The sequence below is a fragment of the Schistocerca piceifrons genome, chromosome 4 (assembly GCF_021461385.2).
Source record: "Schistocerca piceifrons isolate TAMUIC-IGC-003096 chromosome 4, iqSchPice1.1, whole genome shotgun sequence".
Classification (NCBI taxonomy): domain Eukaryota; kingdom Metazoa; phylum Arthropoda; class Insecta; order Orthoptera; family Acrididae; genus Schistocerca; species Schistocerca piceifrons.
In genome coordinates this window covers 16,665,058-16,684,083 of record NC_060141.1, presented here as the reverse complement: position 1 = coordinate 16,684,083, position 19,026 = coordinate 16,665,058, and the positions used below count along the sequence as shown (strand labels likewise).

The 19,026-nt window shown below is 42.0% G+C and overlaps 1 protein-coding gene across 1 annotated transcript in view; it reads right to left on the bottom strand.

Annotated features, from left to right (window-relative positions):
* Positions 1–19,026, bottom strand: part of LOC124795542 (nuclear pore complex protein Nup155) — a 258,190-nt gene that overhangs the window by 125,409 nt on the left and 113,755 nt on the right. The window contains 1 exon segment of the mRNA XM_047259615.1: positions 689–911. Coding sequence (XP_047115571.1) covers positions 689–911 — 223 coding nt within the window.

Genomic DNA, 19,026 nt, shown 5'->3' with positions numbered 1-19,026 from the left:
GTGAGAGCACGTACTTGCACTATAAAAAGTGTGCCCGCTCAAAAGCTAGGAACATTTCTGTATTGTTATGAGTTTCTGTGTACCACACATCAATCAGCTGCAACTGAGGGGTAACCTTCCTTTGATTTGTGTATGATTTCCTTACAAGAGCTTCTGTTACTATGGGTGATATCTCAGAATTAAGTCTACTGTTGATGTTTGGTGAAGATTAACCCTACAGCCACAATCTACCTTCCTCATAGTATTTTATTCCGTATGTATCTGCAACGAAGGGCACTTGCTGCCCTGGGAACATTCTCATACGCCATGGATAACAAATGGTGCCAGGAGAACACACTTGTAACAGATATTACAATTTGGAATACATTCAGTTTTTTGAGTCACCTATACAATTTACTTCTTGTGGTAATGAGGCAATTACATCTCTAAACTGACAACTCAGCTACAATCAATGAAAATGACAATTTTAGATCCTTGCCCCCCGCCCCTCCCTCCTCATGAATAAATTACAATATACACCCATGCTTGCTTTGATGTGAATCAAGCTCAGCCTCTTAACCCATGCCTTCAAGTTACAGTAAAATGAAATCACCTCATCTATAACTACCACTGAACAGATGCTAAAGACCATGATATGCTAAGATGTTTGAGACAGAAGATTCTGTGTTTATAATCTAACTAAACTTACCTTACTAAGAGTGTCAGCAATTATGTGGAACTGGTGTTCACACAACACCTTCCATAGTCCAAGAACTTCACAGACATGTGCAATGAAGACTCGGAATGCATCTAAGGAACGTTTCTCTTGAAGCTGTACTTGCTGGACAGGCAACTGCGGTCTTCTGGAGACAGGAGTTCCATAATTGTCTTGGCCTGATACCTCCGAAGCCAAATTTGTCTGTTGGTTCATCCTGTAATTAGGAAAAACTATTAACTGTATGCACTAATCGATATTTATTGAAATATGAGGAATGGGGAATTGGAATTTCCATAGTTACATGTGATTCAATGTAATAATACAAAACATTACGCTATGGACAAATAAAAGACATCTCCAATCAGCAAATTATTTTACACTTCAAGGTATAAGAGGTAACACTCTTAATTTTATGAAACGGAGACTTCAAAACATGGAGATCTTACTCAATTACTTGCTACGAGCTTTTAACTTTCCACTGCCCACATACCAGGAATCGTGTGGCCAAGTCTACTTCATATGCTCAATCTTATAAAAGGCTGAATTTGTTTGCAAGGATGAATTTTATTAGAGGAAAAAGAATGTTTTGGAAAGAAGGAACTAATACATTGGGACATATCATGCAACCATAAAATTACTCAAACATAAGACCAGCAGAAATATGCTCGTATCAGAGCATAAAAAGTGCAAACATATTCCTGTTTGTCTAAATGACCGACTGAAAAATGGGATACCAGCTGGCTCATTATACCTTCCTCAGTCCCTTTGAAAATGTTCCCAAAAATTCTGGCACGAGAAGATGTTTGTGCTCTTTTTTAACGTGCAATTCACCTCGAACTCCCCTTACTGTAACTCAATTGCACCCACTAGTCCATCGCTGTTAAGTCCATCATACCTTTCCACTCCCAGTTGCCTTAACTCACCCACTCATTCAGCCAAACTCTTTGTCATTATCTCTTTGTCTCGGTCATTATCTCCTGCGTCACAGCCACACTCTCCTTCATTCCGTCTTACTACTAATGTGTCCTCTCACTGCTACTGTCTCCTCTTGCCCTCTCTTACTGCCAATTTCTCATTCCTTCCTGCTGTTGCTGTCTCTTCTCAGTGTCACTACCTCTCTCTACCTGTCATTCTCATATCCTCTGTCTCTCATCATCACTGGCTCTCACACACTTCCACTTTCTCTTTATTGTCAGTTCTTTCAGTGAGATTAAGTGCTTCAGCCTGTACATTTGAACTATTACTTTGCTAACACAAAACGACACTGGTGTGCTAAACATAAGGACAAATGTAACTTCTGTACGACGTATCACTGCGAAGTAACACAGACCAGTGGAATTTATACCATACATAGAAAGACCTGCTACACTATAGTACAGAAGGTCAAGAAAAGAAATACACAATGAGATGGACAAAAATAACTTTTTTATTCAGAGACAATAATTACCGTGACGCTGCCACAATTCATGGTGGTCCCTTGGACATTACAAAAGGTGACACATGATTATTAGTAGGGAGGGTGCAAGGACAGCAATGTGTGCCCTGTAATGTGCTCCCATGCTGGCCGTAAGGAACGTGAAGAGTTCTTGTGGTAGGGCATTCCATTCCTCCACCAGCATGGTTGATAACTGCTGAATGTTCATTGGTGCATGTTAATATGCTGCAATATATGTCCCCATAGGTGCTCAATGGTATTAAGTTGGGGGATGTGCACACTCTGGCATTCATCAAATATTCTCTTGTTCCAAGAGCTGCTCCACCTGTACTGTTTGTGCATGTCACCTATTGTCAGCCAAAAAATGATGCCAGGCCTGAATGCATCCTGAAAAGACACACATGGGGAAAGGGTGCAGTGTCACAATAACATTGACTGGTAAGTGGACTGTGTTCAAAAGTTTGGAAGTCAGTAAACCCATGCATTATGCCTCCCCACGTCATAACATCTGGACTACCAAATCGACCATGTTAAACAATATTGATGGGTGCATTGTGTGTTCCCACCTGTACCCACCTGAGGATTTCTATTTTCCACAAATCACCTTGTAGTGTGCAGCAGAGAGTACTTTGTTACTGCTGTCACTTCCTCTCTTTCCTGTTCCAGTCACACGGTTTGCAGGAAGAATGATTGCTGGTGAAGCCTCGGTGTGGGTTTTAATCTCTCCAACATTATTTTCATGGCCTTTTCACATGATATAAGTAAGAGGAAGCAAAATACTTGTTGAATAATCTTGGAATGTACGCTCTCCGAACTTTAACAGTAAAGCAGAAAATAATGATGTATCTGCTGCTGGAGTTGGTGGAATATCTCCATGATACTTTTGAGCTTGCTTAAAGCAATTATAACAAAACCTGCTGTTCTTCTTTGGATCTTCTCTATTTCCTCTATCAATCCTATCAGTTACAAATCCAACACTGACAAGCAATATTCATGTACTGGTCAAATGTTTTTAAGCCATCTCCCTTGTTAACAAACTACATTTCTTTAGGATTCTTGAAATGAATCTCAGTATGGCGTCTGCCTTCCTGCGATTAGTTTTAAGTGGCCATTCCACTATACACTGCTTAAATTCTTTATATGATTCTTAATCAAGCTTTTCAACCATCAATACGCAGCAAAAATGTTCCATCCTTTCATGGAAATTTATCATACATGTCAAACCGCCCTCAATGATCGCTGTGTTTCCAATAACACTATAAAATTTTTTTAATTTATTGCCAAGTTAGTTTGATAAAGTTTACAGGGGTCAGGACTAAAATGTTTACGCTCAATAAGAAAACTAGTTTTAATAAGCAATGTCTATCTCAGCATGTAATTCCAAAATCTGCAAACGTCAATATTAACATCAACTCGTCTGTTGCTTTTCATGTTTGAGAAAAGAGCAGTCTATAGTGGACTATGTTAAAAATTAGAGAAGCTTGCAAATCAAAAGACATCTTAATAACAAAATGTATAATGTGTGTTTATTTCTGAGTAACCAGGTTTCTCTTAATTTTTTTCATGTTGCTCAAATTTGCACATGGAAAGATAAATCTCTTGCAAGATGCCATTGCAGACTGCATATGAAAATTAACTCTTTGACAGACAGTCATGGTAACGCACTGTAGGGCTGTTCAAATAATGAAAACACATTTTCTCCTAGACTCATTAATCTTACTGGGACACAATCTCATAAAGCTGAAACTGCTCCACTGAATAAAGGCCTTAAAATTTAAATCAAACCAAAATAAAATGTATAATTACTAATGTTGAAGTTGTACCTAAATCTACAAAACTGACTAAGTCTGGAGGACATAAAATAGCTTTACAAATTGAAGAACTTATCAGGAAAGTAAAAAACAAACAAAAATTAAATAATTATTTTCAATTAGTGTGAAAAGCTTAACTAATAAATAAATAATAGGTGAAGCCATAGTAATTAAGAAACAAACGGAAAACCCATGTGATTGCTAGAGAAGAATATACACCAAAACATTTTTTTTAATGGAAAATGACACCAGTGAAATTAGTAAAGATTCAAATGCTAAGTTTCAAACTAAAATTAAGAAACTGATTGATAATGATAATCACCTTTTATTCCTGCCAGATGAAAGAGCACTTTGAAAGTAATGACTCCACAATTACCAAAGCTTAGATCATTACTGAAATTACACTATCAAAATCTAACAATGGAAAATCCAAGATGGAATGTAACAATACCAGAGAAGGAAAGTTGCCACTTACCACACAGCGGAGATGCTGAGTCACTATAGGCTGCTTGCAGTGTAGTTTCAGCTCTCTGAGACTGCAGACGTGTGTGCAAGTTCCTTTTGCACGAGTGTGTGTGTGTGTGTGTGTGTGTGTGTGTGTGTGTGTGTCTACCGCTGACAAAGGCCTTAATGGCTGAAAGCTATGAGAGTGTGAATCTTTTTATTGTGCCTACTGAGACTCAGCATCTCCGCTATAAGGTGAGTGGCAACTTTCCTTCTCTGGTATTGTTACATTCCATCCTGAATTTTCCATTGTTTGATTTTTGCCTGACTGCTTTTCTTCGATCCTAACCCTTTGCTGTTTTCCTTTGTAACTACTTTCTTTTGCATCGCTATACTCAATGACCATCCTCCTTTCTTTTCTTTCCTGTGTTTCTCTTGTTGCCTAACGAACCGCACTGCACGCTCTACTTATGAGCCACACTGTATCAAGTGACTTGCCCACACGCGACAGACGGCCTCAAGACCACGCTGATTGTTGGTGCAGCATCTGATGTCCCACATTACTCCCGCTGATATAATTAAGCCTATACCTTAAAACTTATCATGCTCCCTGTGTCAGTTCCCGTATTTTTGCGTATTATCTCCACACTTTTCCAGTGCCACATGATCTTATATATCTAAACTATGAACCACCCCCCCCCCCCTTTCTCCGTTCTATCTATGTTCGCACCCACTAAATCCACCTCATCCAGTCACATCTGCCGTCCCCCTGCTTTATGCTTATCCGCCCTCAAACATGCTACCCAAAGTAATATACATATATTTATTAATGATTAGTTATTCTCTACTGTGACTTTTCGCCAATTTTAGTAAGTTTTCGCCTTCCACTGTCATCACCTTCCTCAGGTTGCATATCTTTTTCCCCCCTGTGCATCCATTGTGCCCTTTTCGTACTTTTCACACATATTTGGGTGTATTTTGGCATAATTTTTCCAACGTAATTCTACTTTCTTACGCAATTTTTCGCATTTTTGCACCACCATGGATCCATGCTCCTTCCATCTGCGTCAATACAGAAAAGTTTCCTTATCCCTGGCCAGATCCCAGTCCCACATACTGTTCCTGCGTTGTTGCTTGGCTCATGAAATCCCCCCTAATGGCCTTACTATCAAATTACCCATCTCTGGTTGCCACCCCTCCTTCCACAATGATGTCCACCTGTTCAGATTCCACCTATCCTTAGCCCTCACCAACATAGTCCTGCAAAACCATATCAACCAAGCCCAAGCCTCCCTGCAACACCTTCTCTCCATCCACAAAATTCTCCTGCTATGTAATTCCAAATTCCTGGAACCCATAACACACATTGAAACTCTTGCCCTGCAGGAACTTGAGCAACATGCTCAACGCCACCTCAAAAAGCTCTCCATCCTGCTCACTTCCTACTCCCGCCTTGGAGTACCACTGTCCACTACTTCCACAACAACCTCCAAACCTTCCCCACACCCCCTCAAAGCTGACAAACCGTCTCGCAGACCTACTAGACTTACCCCACCCTCCAAAACTCCCTCCCACCACCACACAGAACCCAAAAACTAATCAGACCCACAACACAGTCATGAACCTTTCCTCCAGAAGCCTTAGTCCCACATAAATATCGGTCCTTTCCAAAGGCCTCACCTTCTGCCCAGCTCCCAAATTCAACCATGCAGGACTAGTTAAAGACCTTCTCTCTTTCTCCTGGTCCCTACAGTAGAAACACTTTTTCGCCACCAACCCGACCAATCAGACCCAACCAAAGACCAATACTGAACCTTGCCTAACTCTGTTCACTCCTCCGTCCAACCGTGATCCATCCCCACTGCCTCCAAACCAACCCCTGTTAACTTTCCAGAGTTTCTTATCCTCGAACCTTGCCTCACCATCATTCCCCAAATCCCTCAACATGCATACTAACCTTGCATCCGCAGAAAGAACTGCAGTCCACCATCAAAAAACTGATCCCAATCTTATAATCCTACCTGCAGACAAAGGCTCCACCACCATTGTTTTTAACTGCAAGGATAACGTGGCAGAAGGACTCTGTCAGCTGTCAGATACTTCCATCTACAAACCATGCCACAGTGATCCCATTCCAGCAATCCAGCACAATCTCCAGTCACAACTCAAATCCTTAGGCCCATCCCAGAATCTCTCCCCAGAGTCCATCTCTCTACTTACCCCTATCACTCCCTGTACTCCCACCTTCTACATGCTTCCTAAGTCCATAAACCCAACCACCCAGGACGCCCCATTGTGGCCAGTTACTGTGCCCCCACTGAGAGAATCTCTGCTCTCGTAGATCAACACCTTCAACCTATTACCCGGAACCTATCCTCCCATATAAAAGATACCAACCACTTCCTCGACCAACTCTCCACAGTTCCTTTCCCTTTACCGCACGGTGCCCTGCTCGTCACTAACATTCCTAATGCCCATGGCCTTACTGCTATCCGAAAACTACCTTTCCAAGCGCCCTATGGATTCCAAACCAACAACCTCCTCCCTAGTCTCCATGACCAACTATATCCTCACCCACAATTCCTTCTCCTTTGAAGGCATTACCTACAACAAATCCGCAGTATGGCTATGGGCACCCGCATGGCACCATCCTATGCTAACCTATTCATGGGCCATCTAGAGGAATCCTTCCTAAAAATCCAGAATCCTAAACCCCTCACCTGGTTCAGATTCATTGATGACATCTTTGCTATCTAGATTGAAGGTGAAGACACCTTGTTCACATTCCTCCAGAACCTCAACGACTTCTCCCCCATTTGCTTCACCTGGTCCTACTCAACCCAACAAGCCATCTTCCTAGATGTTGACCTCCACCTCAGAGATGGCTACATCAGTACCTCCGTCCATATCAAACCTACTAACCACCAGCAATACCTCCACTTAAACAGCTGCCACCCATTCCATACCAAGAAGTCTCCCCCGTACAGCCTAGCCACCCGTGGTCATCACATCTGCAGTGACGAGCAGTCCTGTAAATATACCGAGGGTCTCACTGAAGCCTTCACTGACCATAATTATCCTCCCATCATTGTACAAAAACAAATCTCCCGTGCTTTATCTTTCCAGTCTCCCACCACCTCCCAAAGTCCCATAGTCCAGCCACAGAGGAGCATTCCACTTTTAACTCCGTACCATCTGGGACTGGAGCAACTGAATTACATTCTCCGCCAGGGTTTCAATTACCTCTCGTGACCTGAAATGAGAAATGTACTACCCACTAATCCTTCCCACCCCTCTACTGTGGTATTCCACCGTCCACTGAACCTACACAATATACTCGTCCATCCTTACACAACCCCTGCTCCCAATCCCTTACCTCATGGCTCATACCCCTTTCATAGACCTAGATGCAAGACCTGTCCCATACATCCTCCTACCACCACCTACCCCAGTCCGGTCACTAACATCACCTATCCCATCCAAGACAGGGCTACCTGTGAAACCAGTTATGTGATTTACAAGCTAAGCTGCAACCACTGTGCTGCAGTCTATGTAGGCATGACAACCAACAAGCTGTCTGTCCGCATAGACGGCCACCGACAAACTGTGGCCAAAAAACAAGTGGACCACCCTGTTGCTGAACACGTTGCCAAACATGATACCCCTCATCTCAATGACTGCTTCACAGCCTGTGCCATATGGATCCTTCCCACCTACGCCAGCTGTTCTGAATTGCACAGGTGGGAACTTTCCCTGCAATACATCCTATGTTCCCATAACCCTCCTGGCCTCAACCTTCGTTAGACACTGTCCTCACCCATCCAGTCCCCTCCCTGTTTCCATTCCAGCACTACACAGTCGTCAGTTCACTGCCAAACCCGGTCTTTTAATTTATTTTCATTTCTCTCCTTTCCGCTACTTACCCTCTCCCGTCTCCGCACCTTCTCTCCTGCCCTCCATCTAAACTGCAACACTTCACTGTGTGCCAATCCCACATTACTATCCCTCCCCCTCCCCGCCCCAGCCTCCTCCTTACCACCACCCAGTCGCCACTCCCATCATGCACTGGTAATGCTGCTCGCAGTGTAGTTTCAGCTCTCTGAGACTGCAGACGTGTGTGCAAATTGCATTTTTGTGTGTGTGTGTGTGTGTGTGTGTGTGTGTGTGTGTGTGTGTGTGTGTGTGTGTGTCTACTGCTGACAAAGGCCTTAATGGCCGAACGCTATGAGTGTGTGAATCTTTTTATTGTGCCTATCGTGACTCAGCATCCCCGCTATATGGTGAGTGGCAACTTTCCTTTTCTGCTATTAACGAAATATACCTACACATCAACAATTAACAATATAAATTGTCCATCTTACAAACTTAATAGTAATCTTAATGAAATCTTAAAGTCTGTGTATACATATGAAGAAAATTTTAATATTATGAACAGTTTTGAACTTGCACACGCAATTTACAATAGATCAAACAATGTAAAATTCTTTCAATGATAAGATTTACCATCAAAAAGGTGGCCTAGCAACAGGAAATTCTCTAGCTGGAACTTCAATAGACATTTTTGTCAATTACACTGAAATCAAATTCTTAAAAGAAAATCCTGAAATTATCAGTAAAATAATTACATAAGAGATATGGTACACTGTTGCTCTATAAAGGTTCAAAAGATGAAACTGGTACTTTATCTGAGGTTGTAAATAACATTCATCCAAAGTCATTATGACGAAAGAATAATTTCTTGACCTCGCTATTGGCAACCATAATGAAAAAACGTTTCACTACTTGTAGAAAACCTACTCCAACAAATGCTATCATGAACACTACATCATATCATCCGCAGAAAAATAAGAGAATTATTTTTCTCAATGATTTATAGAATGTTAAAATTCTCTCCAAATCTAATGAAACCCAAAACGAAATTGCTATCCTGAAACAAATAGCTAGGACTAATGATTTTGTAGGAATGTTTCACTATGTAACTTAATCAAATAACTACAAAATTGAAAAATAAGGCATGTTGGGTGCTGCACAATGACTGGATGTTCACAAGTGGTTAAGGAAAAAACACGTTACTCAAACATCTAACGTACTACAGACTGAGCATGGAATGGTCTCCTTATTCTAAAGGTCTCAGGGAAAGCCACTGCTGATGTGATTACGCTGGATAAAAGAGTGGTACAAAGGATAGCTTAATCAGTGCTGAATCATCCACAAAAACATGTTCTGTACACAATCCATGTGAGTATGGGACACAAAGTTACTAACTAGTCTCCGAGTATTCACCAGCACAACACCAATTTTACCGAAGTGAGGCATGGAATGGTTCGTCTCCCATGGGAGATATGGACAGGGCAAGACCCAAAGCAAATGCAAACGGTTATCACACAAGCTTACTGGCAGTAAGCTCTGAACTCTAATAGTACTCCAAGCTCGCCAGATGTAATGTCTTGCGATGCAAAGCACTAATTTACATTCTGAGCTGTGCAGTAGTAGTGGCATGGCATGGGTGAGTGTCAACACTTTATGATGAATATCTCTAGTATGTGCATTGTAGTGGGGCATCAGGCCGAAGACCAATGTTGATGCTGAGAGGAAAGAACTAGGACTGAGTACAAGGCTAGGTCAGTGGAAGCCTTGCTAGGTACAGAGTTCTTTAATTTGTACTGGTTGCCAGCCACCCAGCCACTGTAGCACATGCGTAAAGAAAGAACTCTACTGCAGTTCCATACATTCCCACTACGTCCATCTGCTAAGACTGATGTGAGGCAAATGGCCAGCATAATTTTAATGCAAATGATATTGATGTTCAGTTCATGAAGATACAAAAAAATTTCAGATTCTCCTGCTACAACTATGTCAAAATTTGTTAAAATGATCTTTATGGATAATCTATCTGATAAACAAATTGCTTAAAAATACATGTATAACTCAGCTGCTCTCGGGGGAACAAAATGGTAAGCGCCAAAATCACAGTTTCGAGATACAGCGCATCTAAAGTTTCAATTGATCTGAAAATCTGAATAATTTTTTTGAACAGTCCTTTTATTCTGTAGTGATTCTAACATGTATCTTCTACTATACAGACATAAATGAAACTCATAACTGACCAAAACAAATGAAATATACAAAAATTATTACATTACCATACACCATTAACAACACTTAGTGATAGAACATTACATATTGAATTTTACAGTAAGTCTTCAACACTTTACTGAAACTGCAAAATCATTCATCATTCTCATTACTAATGTCTTTTTCATCCAAAACTGTTGGCTTTAGTGACAGGATAAATCCATGGTGGACAGGAGGTATGTAATTTAGGAGCGACAGGACGTAAGCAACTTTATTCTTTTCAATAAGCCTTGGCCCATTGTATTTAAGCTGAAGTATAGGAACTGGTCCTTGTCTTCCACGTTTCCTGAAGCTTATTTCATGCCAAATGTCATGACAAAATGTCTCGCTGATGAATAAAGATGATGGATATTAGGAGGTCACCTTCCATCTACATAGTTTCCTTAGGTTGACATCTCAACTATCAACTGTCTTGTTTCTGATGACAAACGCTTCTTTAGAGTATCGTATTTGATAGAAATCCTCTCTTTTCATATTATATACAAGCAATGGATTCTTCTTAGCCGACTTCTTGATGATCTCGCACCACTGATCTGGACTGTACACATCTTGTACTTGTCGGCGAACGTAATTTTCAATTGTCATGAAATCTCTATCGAACGGCAACATTGTGTGCCCGCTCATGGGGAAGTGGTGTTCACACGAAATCTACCAGTTGAAATTAGATATTTCCAAAACAGTACCATGTTCGAGTTCGTATTTTGGCCACAGCAGCACCTTTTCCAAGACGACGTCTTTGTTTGTTCCTGAATGGTTTCTGCAGGAGCGATACATTGTTCGTTGTTTTGAGCAATATGATCTGATTCGCTATTAACCTGTATAACAACGGAAACTACTGTTACCATTACCATTATTATTATTACATGTAACAACATAAATGAAAAATGCGCATTCACACACCACTTAGCCAAAAAAAATGTAGCTATTCTAAAATAACCCCAAAATTAACGTACTTCAGGAACATAATGGTATGTACATGCACTTACCATTATGTTCGTGAAACGTACTAAAGGCAGTATATTTACAAAATAACATACCTCTGAGTCATCTGAATCATTAGGAACGTATTCTGGATCCCTCTCGAAGATATTAGTATCATTGGAAGTATATTTCTCGTCTTCTGCCATGTTCACTGTTGCTATAATCTCTGAGATGTTTTCACTTGCTGCCATTCTCTCTGTCACTTACCATTATGTTTCCGCAACATACAGACAGTGGCGCTCACCATTAAGCTCGGCCCTGACGTCTGTTGAGTGAATTTGGAACTACTAGTAAGTCTACTGCATTGTGCATCCCACAGGTGGTGTCATTAGCCATCTACCGCAAAATACATGGCCATGGCACTTACCATTGTGTTCCCCCAAGCAGCTCAACTTTAGCATTTACCACCAATAATCACTTCAGGGCCCTTTAAGAAATTGACATCTATGCCCACTATATATATATATATATATATATATATATATATATATATATATATATATATATATATATATAATGGAAGGAAACATTCCACGTGGGAAAAAATATATATAAAAACAAAGATGAGGTGACTTACCGAACAAAAGCGCTGGCAGGTCGATAGACACACAAACAAACACACACACAAAATTCAAGCTTTCGCAACAAACTGTTGCCTCATCAGGAAAGAGGGAAGGAGAGGGGAAGACGAAAGAAAGTGGGTTTTAAGGGAGAGGGTAAGTCCAACATAGCCCAGCTGTAACCAACACCTTTTCGCCTTTTTTCATTCCAGATCTCCAGTTTCTTTCCGGTTCACCTTTATCTCTCCCCATATATAATTTTATTTTCATTTTCATTTCACCTCATGTTACACTTTCCACCTTCTAACACCATGTCACCCTCACAACACCCCCACAATGACCCCATTAAGTTTTATTTACATTCCCTCCGCAAACATGCCTTCGCCCTAGCCAGATTACGCTCGCATATTTTATTTTCTCAGGCTTGTCTGACATTTGGCATTACCCCCAAAGGCCTCACACTCAAAGTTCCCATCTCTGGCTGCAACCCTTCCTTCCATCAGTCCCTATACCAGTTCCAAACTGAACAATCCATTGCCCTCACCCACCTAATCCTTCACCTACACAGCAACTCAGCCAATGAACACACCCGTCAACTCCTATCCTTAATAAAAGTCCTTAATCTTTCCTCCCCCACATCCACACCGGCTGTTCAGAGCATCCTCCTACAGGCCAACCGTAAATTAGAACAGCATGCCACCCTCCACCTCAAAAAACTATCCAATCTCCTGGTTTCCCACCTCCGGAAAGGCAACTCACTCACCCTTCACAACCTTTCCAGCAAACCTCAACCTCCTCTCATTGCACACAAACCCAGTCTCTCCCATCTACTCAATCTCCCACTTCCAGCTCCACTCCCTCCAAAACCTCAAAATTCCGATCAACACAATCTGGAACCACAACACCCTAATTCAGTAGTTAACCTTTCCTCCAAACCTCTCTCCCAATCCGAAACCTCTGTCCTATCCAAAGGCCTCACCTTCAGCCCCACTCCCAGATTCAACCAAACAGCCCTCGTCAAAGATTTACTGTCCTACACCCGTACTCTCTGCTGGAAGTATCACTTTGCCACGAAGAAAAATGATCCTAATCCTACTCCTAATGATCCGACTCCTCAAGACACCATCCAAATTGAACCCTGCCTGGAACAGTTCCGTCCTCCGTCACAGCGGGACCCACCTCCTCTTCCTCAAAATCACCCTCTCCAAACCTTCCAGGAATTTCTGACTTCCAGCCTTGCATCTCAATCCTTCTTAAAAAACCTTAATCCTACACCCAACATCACCACTGCTGAAGCCCAGGCTATCCGTGATCTGAAGGCTGACCGATCCATCGTCATTCTTCCGGCGGACAAGGGTTCCACGACCGTGGTACTTTATCGTCGGGAGTATGTGGCTGAGGGACTGCGTCAGCTTTCAGACAACACCACATACAAAGTTTGCCAAGGTAACCCCATTCCCGATGTCCAGGCGGAGCTTCAAGGAATTCTCAGAACCTTAGGCCCCCTGCAAAACCTTTCACCTGACTCCATCAACCTCCTGACCCCACCGACACCCCGCACCCCTACCTTCTACCTTCTTCCTAAAATCCACAAACCCAATCATCCCGGCCGCCCCATTGTAGCTGGTTACCAAGCCCCCACAGAACGTATCTCCGCCTACGTAGATCAACACCTTCAACCCATTACATGGAGTCTCCCATCCTTCATCAAGGACACCAACCACTTCCTTGAACGCCTGGAATCCTTACCCAATCTGTTACCCCCGGAAACCATCCTTGTAACCATTGATGCCACGTCCTTATACACTAATATTCCGCACGTCCAGGGCCTCGCTGCGATGGAGCATTTCCTTTCACGCCGATCACCTGCCACCCTACCTAAAACCTCTTTCCTCATCACCTTAGCCAGCTTCATCCTGACCCACAACTTCTTCACTTTTGAGGGCCAGACATACCAACAATTAAAGGGAACAGCCATGGGCACCAGGATGGCCCCCTCGTACGCCAACCTATTCATGGGTCGCTTAGAGGAAGCCTTCTTGGTTACCCAAGTCTGCCAACCCAAAGTTTGGTACAGATTTATTGATGACATATTCATGATCTGGACTCACAGTGAAGAAGAACTCCAGAATTTCCTCTCCAACCTCAACTCCTTTGGTTCCATCAGTTTCACCTGGTCCTACTCCAAATCCCATGCCACTTTCCTTGACGTTGACCTCCACCTGTCCAATGGCCAACTTCACACGTCCGTCCACATCAAACCCACCAACAAGCAACAGTACCTCCATTATGACAGCTGCCACCCATTCCACATCAAACGGTCCCTTCCCTACAGCCTGGGTCTTCGTGGCAAACGAATCTGCTCCAGTCCGGAATCCCTGAATCATTACACCAACAACCTGAAAACAGCTTTCGCATCCCGCAACTACCCTCCCGACCTGGTACAGAAGCAAATAACCAGAGCCACTTCCTCGTCCCCTCAAACCCAGAATCCCCCACAGAAGAACCACAAAAGTGCCCCACTTGTGACAGGATACTTTCCGGGACTGGACCAGACTCTGAATGTGGCTCTCCAGCAGGGATACGACTTCCTCAAATCCTGCCCTGAAATGAGATCCATCCTTCATGAAATCCTCCCCACTCCGCCAAGAGTGTCTTTCCGCCGTCCACCTAACCTTCGTAACCTGTTAGTTCATCCCTATGAAATCCCCAAACCACCTTCCCTACCCTCTTGCTCCTATCCTTGTAACCGCCCCCGATGCAAAACCTGTCCCATGCACCCTCCCACCACCACCTACTCCAGTCCTGTAACCCGGAAGGTGTACACGATCAGAGGCAGAGCCACGTGTGAAAGCACCCACGTGATTTACCAACTGACCTGCCTACACTGTGATGCATTCTATGTGGGAATGACCAGCAACAAACTGTCCATTCGCATGAATGGACACAGGCAGACAGTGTTTGTTGGTAATGAGGATCACCCTGTGGCTAAACATGCCTTGGTGCACAGCCAGCACATCTTGGCACAGTGTTACACCGTCCGGGTTATCTGGATACTTCCCACCAACACCAACCTATCCGAACTCCGGAGATGGGAACTTGCCCTTCAGTATATCCTCTCTTCTCGTCATCCGCCAGGCCTCAATCTCCGCTAATTTCAAGTTGCCGCCACTCATACCTCACCTGTCTTTCAACAACTTCTTTGCCTCTACACTTCTGCCTCGACTGACATCTCTGCCCAAACTCTTTGTCTTTAAATATGTCTGCTTGTGTCTGTATGTGTGGATGGATATGTGCGTGTGTGCGAGTGTATACCTGTCCTTTTTTCCCCCTAAGGTAAGTCTTTCCGCTCCCGGGATTGGAATGACTCCTTACCCTCTCCCTTAAAACCCACTTCCTTTCGTCTTCCCCTCTCCTTCCCTCTTTCCTGATGAGGCAACAGTTTGTTGCGAAAGCTTGAATTTTGTGTGTGTGTTTGTGTGTCTATCGACCTGCCAGCGCTTTTGTTCAGTAAGTCACCTCATCTTTGTTTTTTAATATATATATATATATATATATATATATATATATATATATATATATATATATATATATAATGGAAGGAAACATTCCACGTGGGAAAAATTATATGTCTGCTTGTGTCTGTATGTGTGGATGGATATGTGCGTGTGTGCGAGTGTATACCTGTCCTTTTTTCCCCCTAAGGTAAGTCTTTCCGCTCCCGGGATTGGAATGACTCCTTACCCTCTCCTTTAAAACCCACTTCCTTTCGTCTTCCCCTCTCCTTCCCTCTTTCCTGATGAGGCAACAATTTGTTGCGAAAGCTTGAATTTTGTGTGTATGTTTGTGTTTGTTTGTGTGTCTATCGACCTGCCAGCGTTTTTGTTCGGTATATATATATATATATAATAGAGGGAAACATTCCACGTGGGAAAAATATATCTAAAAAGAAAGATGATGAAACTTACCAAACAAAAGCGCTGGCAGGTCGATAGACACACAAACAAACACAAACATACACACAAAATTCTAGCTTTCGCAACCAATGGTTGCCTCGTCAGGAAAGAGGGAAGGAGAAGGAAAGACAAAAGGATATGGGTTTTAAGGGAGAGGGTAAGGAGTCATTCCAATCCCGGGAGCGGAAAGACTTACTTTAGTAATTTTGTGTGTATGTTTGTGTTTGTTTGTGTGTCTATCGACCTGCCAGCGCTTTTGTTTGGTAAGTTTCATCATCTTTCTTTTTAGATGTATATATATATATATATATATATATATATATATACACAACAACAAGCATTTACCTTAAGCACTAAACGTGTATACTCTTATTGGTCTTATTCTATTTTAGTTCCTGTCAAGTATACTATTGACATTTTTTTCTCTCTTCAGTATCTACTTTGATAACTCATATTCTTACAATGTGGCAAATTAATTAATATTCCACTAAACGCTGACTTGTAATATTTGTCATCCTAATACTGACTGACGTGAAACTTTTTTGCTGCCGATACACTATTATCGTCGAGTAATAGGTTGGCCACTTCCGAAGCGATGTACCCTAGTCGACTCGTCAACGATCCCATCTCCGTGGAGACTGACTTTGTCCTTTGGCAGTATGTCTTTGGCTCATCCAAGTTCTTGTCTCCATGGTGACCGATGGTACCTATTACTCTATTACCAGTACAACTCTGGCTTGTTATGTGCCTAGCTACCGATGCACTTTATTGACACACTCCACACTGTCTCTGTCATGACAACTGATGGCATCATCCACATTCATCTTTACATCAACCACCCTATTAGGGCTTTTTTGTTACTTCCACATTTCGCCCATCGATGGCAGTTGTGATTCTTATAATGAATTCCTATTGTTTGTCTACGCATTTTCAATTATATTATTTTACAAATGTAACTAATGTTTACAGTATAACAACAAAATAATTTAACTGGATGGATAAAATATTTACTTATCAAGCATCAGTAGAAAACACACATAAAAGGGGGTTGTAATTAGGTAAGCTTTTGGAACCAGTGGCTTCTACTTCAGGCAGAAGGGTTGAAGGGGAAGGAAGAAGGGTGAAGGAAAAGGACTTAAGAGGTCTAGGAGAAGGGGTTGATTTTGGGAAAATCACACAGAACCACCTGTCAGGGGAGACTTACTGTACAGGATCAGAAGGAAAGACTGATTGTTGGGGACTGCACTGGATGAGATTTGAAAACGTGAGAGCTTAAAGGTGGAAGCCAGGGTAATATGCAAGACAGAGATTACTGCTTAAACATCAAGGATGAGTTAATAAGAGTGGAAAGCTAAGAGCATTATACGTAACAGAAGTGGGAGGGGGGGGGGGGGGGGTTTGAAAAAGAGACAAGCAAGACCATTTTCTACATCTTTCATTGTCTTACACATCTATTTTTCACTGTACTTAGCTTTCAATCTTATTAACTCATGCATGATGTTTAAGCAGTAATATCTGTCTTACATATTACTCTCTTACACCTTTAAGCTCTCAGGTTTTCAAATCTCATCTGATACAGTCTGCAACAATCAGTCTTTCCTTCTCATCCCGTGTGGCAAGTCTCTCCTGATATGTGGTTCTGGGTGACTTTCTAGAAATCTAACCCTTTTCCTAGACTTCTCCAGTCCTTTTCTTTCACCCCTCTTCCTTCCCCTTCAACCCCTCTGCCTCTGCCACTGGCTCCAAAAGTGTGCCTAATTTACAACCCTCTTATGTGTGCGTTCTGCTGTGGTTTGGTAATGTTTACAGTAGCTACTTTTGATTTATTTCAGCCTTCTATTTTATATTTTTCTTGTATAATGTACCCATGCTTCTGTTATTTGGTGGGCAGTGTCCTTTACTTCTAAATTATAAACTTAACTATTGAACTATCGCCTGTAAAATTCTACCACACTCACTCACTTTTCACACTGTGTGTGTTGCTCCCTAACATCTGACCTGGCAATCAGAAAAAGCTGGCAGAACAAGAGACAGCTGGTTTTTCCTATTATAATGTACAATTTTATTCCGAGTAATTTTTATGCAATTTCCATATCTTTGATTATTGATCAAGTTAGATTCTAGAAACACTGTACTCCTTTTTGTTCCGCTTGTTGACTATTAGTAAACACAGTAAAACTTCGGTTAAGCAAACCCCAGCAACCGGTAAAAAGAAAAAAAGGGAGAAGACTGTATTTGAAGAAATAATTCGAGACAAGAGCATACTGGACAGTGGTTACTGGGGAGAGGTGAACGTCTGAGCGTGAGTTTGTTCCTCACCCATCAGCTCACTGGTCTAAACAAAACTGCCAACAATAGCACATCTGAATGGTTGTTCTTTCCACTGCTTACGTATTTTTTTTGTATCATTGCACAAACTATTAAGTACAGTCTATGTTGTTGTTGTAGTCTTCTGTCCAGAGACTAGTTTGATGCAGCTCTCCATGCTGCTCTATCCTGTGCAAGCTTCATCTCCCAGTACCTACTGCAACCTACATCGTTCTGAATCTGCTTAGTGTATTCATCTCTTGGTCTCCCTCTACGATTTTACCTTCCATGCTGCCCTCCAATACTAAATTGGTGATCCCTTGATGTCTCAGAATATGCCCTACCAACTGATCCCTTCTTCTAGTCAAATTGTGCCACAAATTTCTCTTCTCTCCAATTCTATTCATTACCTCCTCATTAGTTATGTGATCTACCCATCTAATCTTCAGCATCACCACATTTCAAAAGCTTCTATTCTCTTCTTGTCTAAACTATTTATTGTCCATGTTTCACTTCCATTACATACATGGTTACACTCCATACAAATTCATTCAGAAACGACTTCCTGACACTTAAATCTATACTCAATGTTAACAAATTTCTCTCCTTCAGAAATACTTTCCTTGCCAATGCCAGTCTACATTTCATATCCTCTCTACTCCGACCATCATCAGTTATTTTGCTCCCCAAATAGACAGTC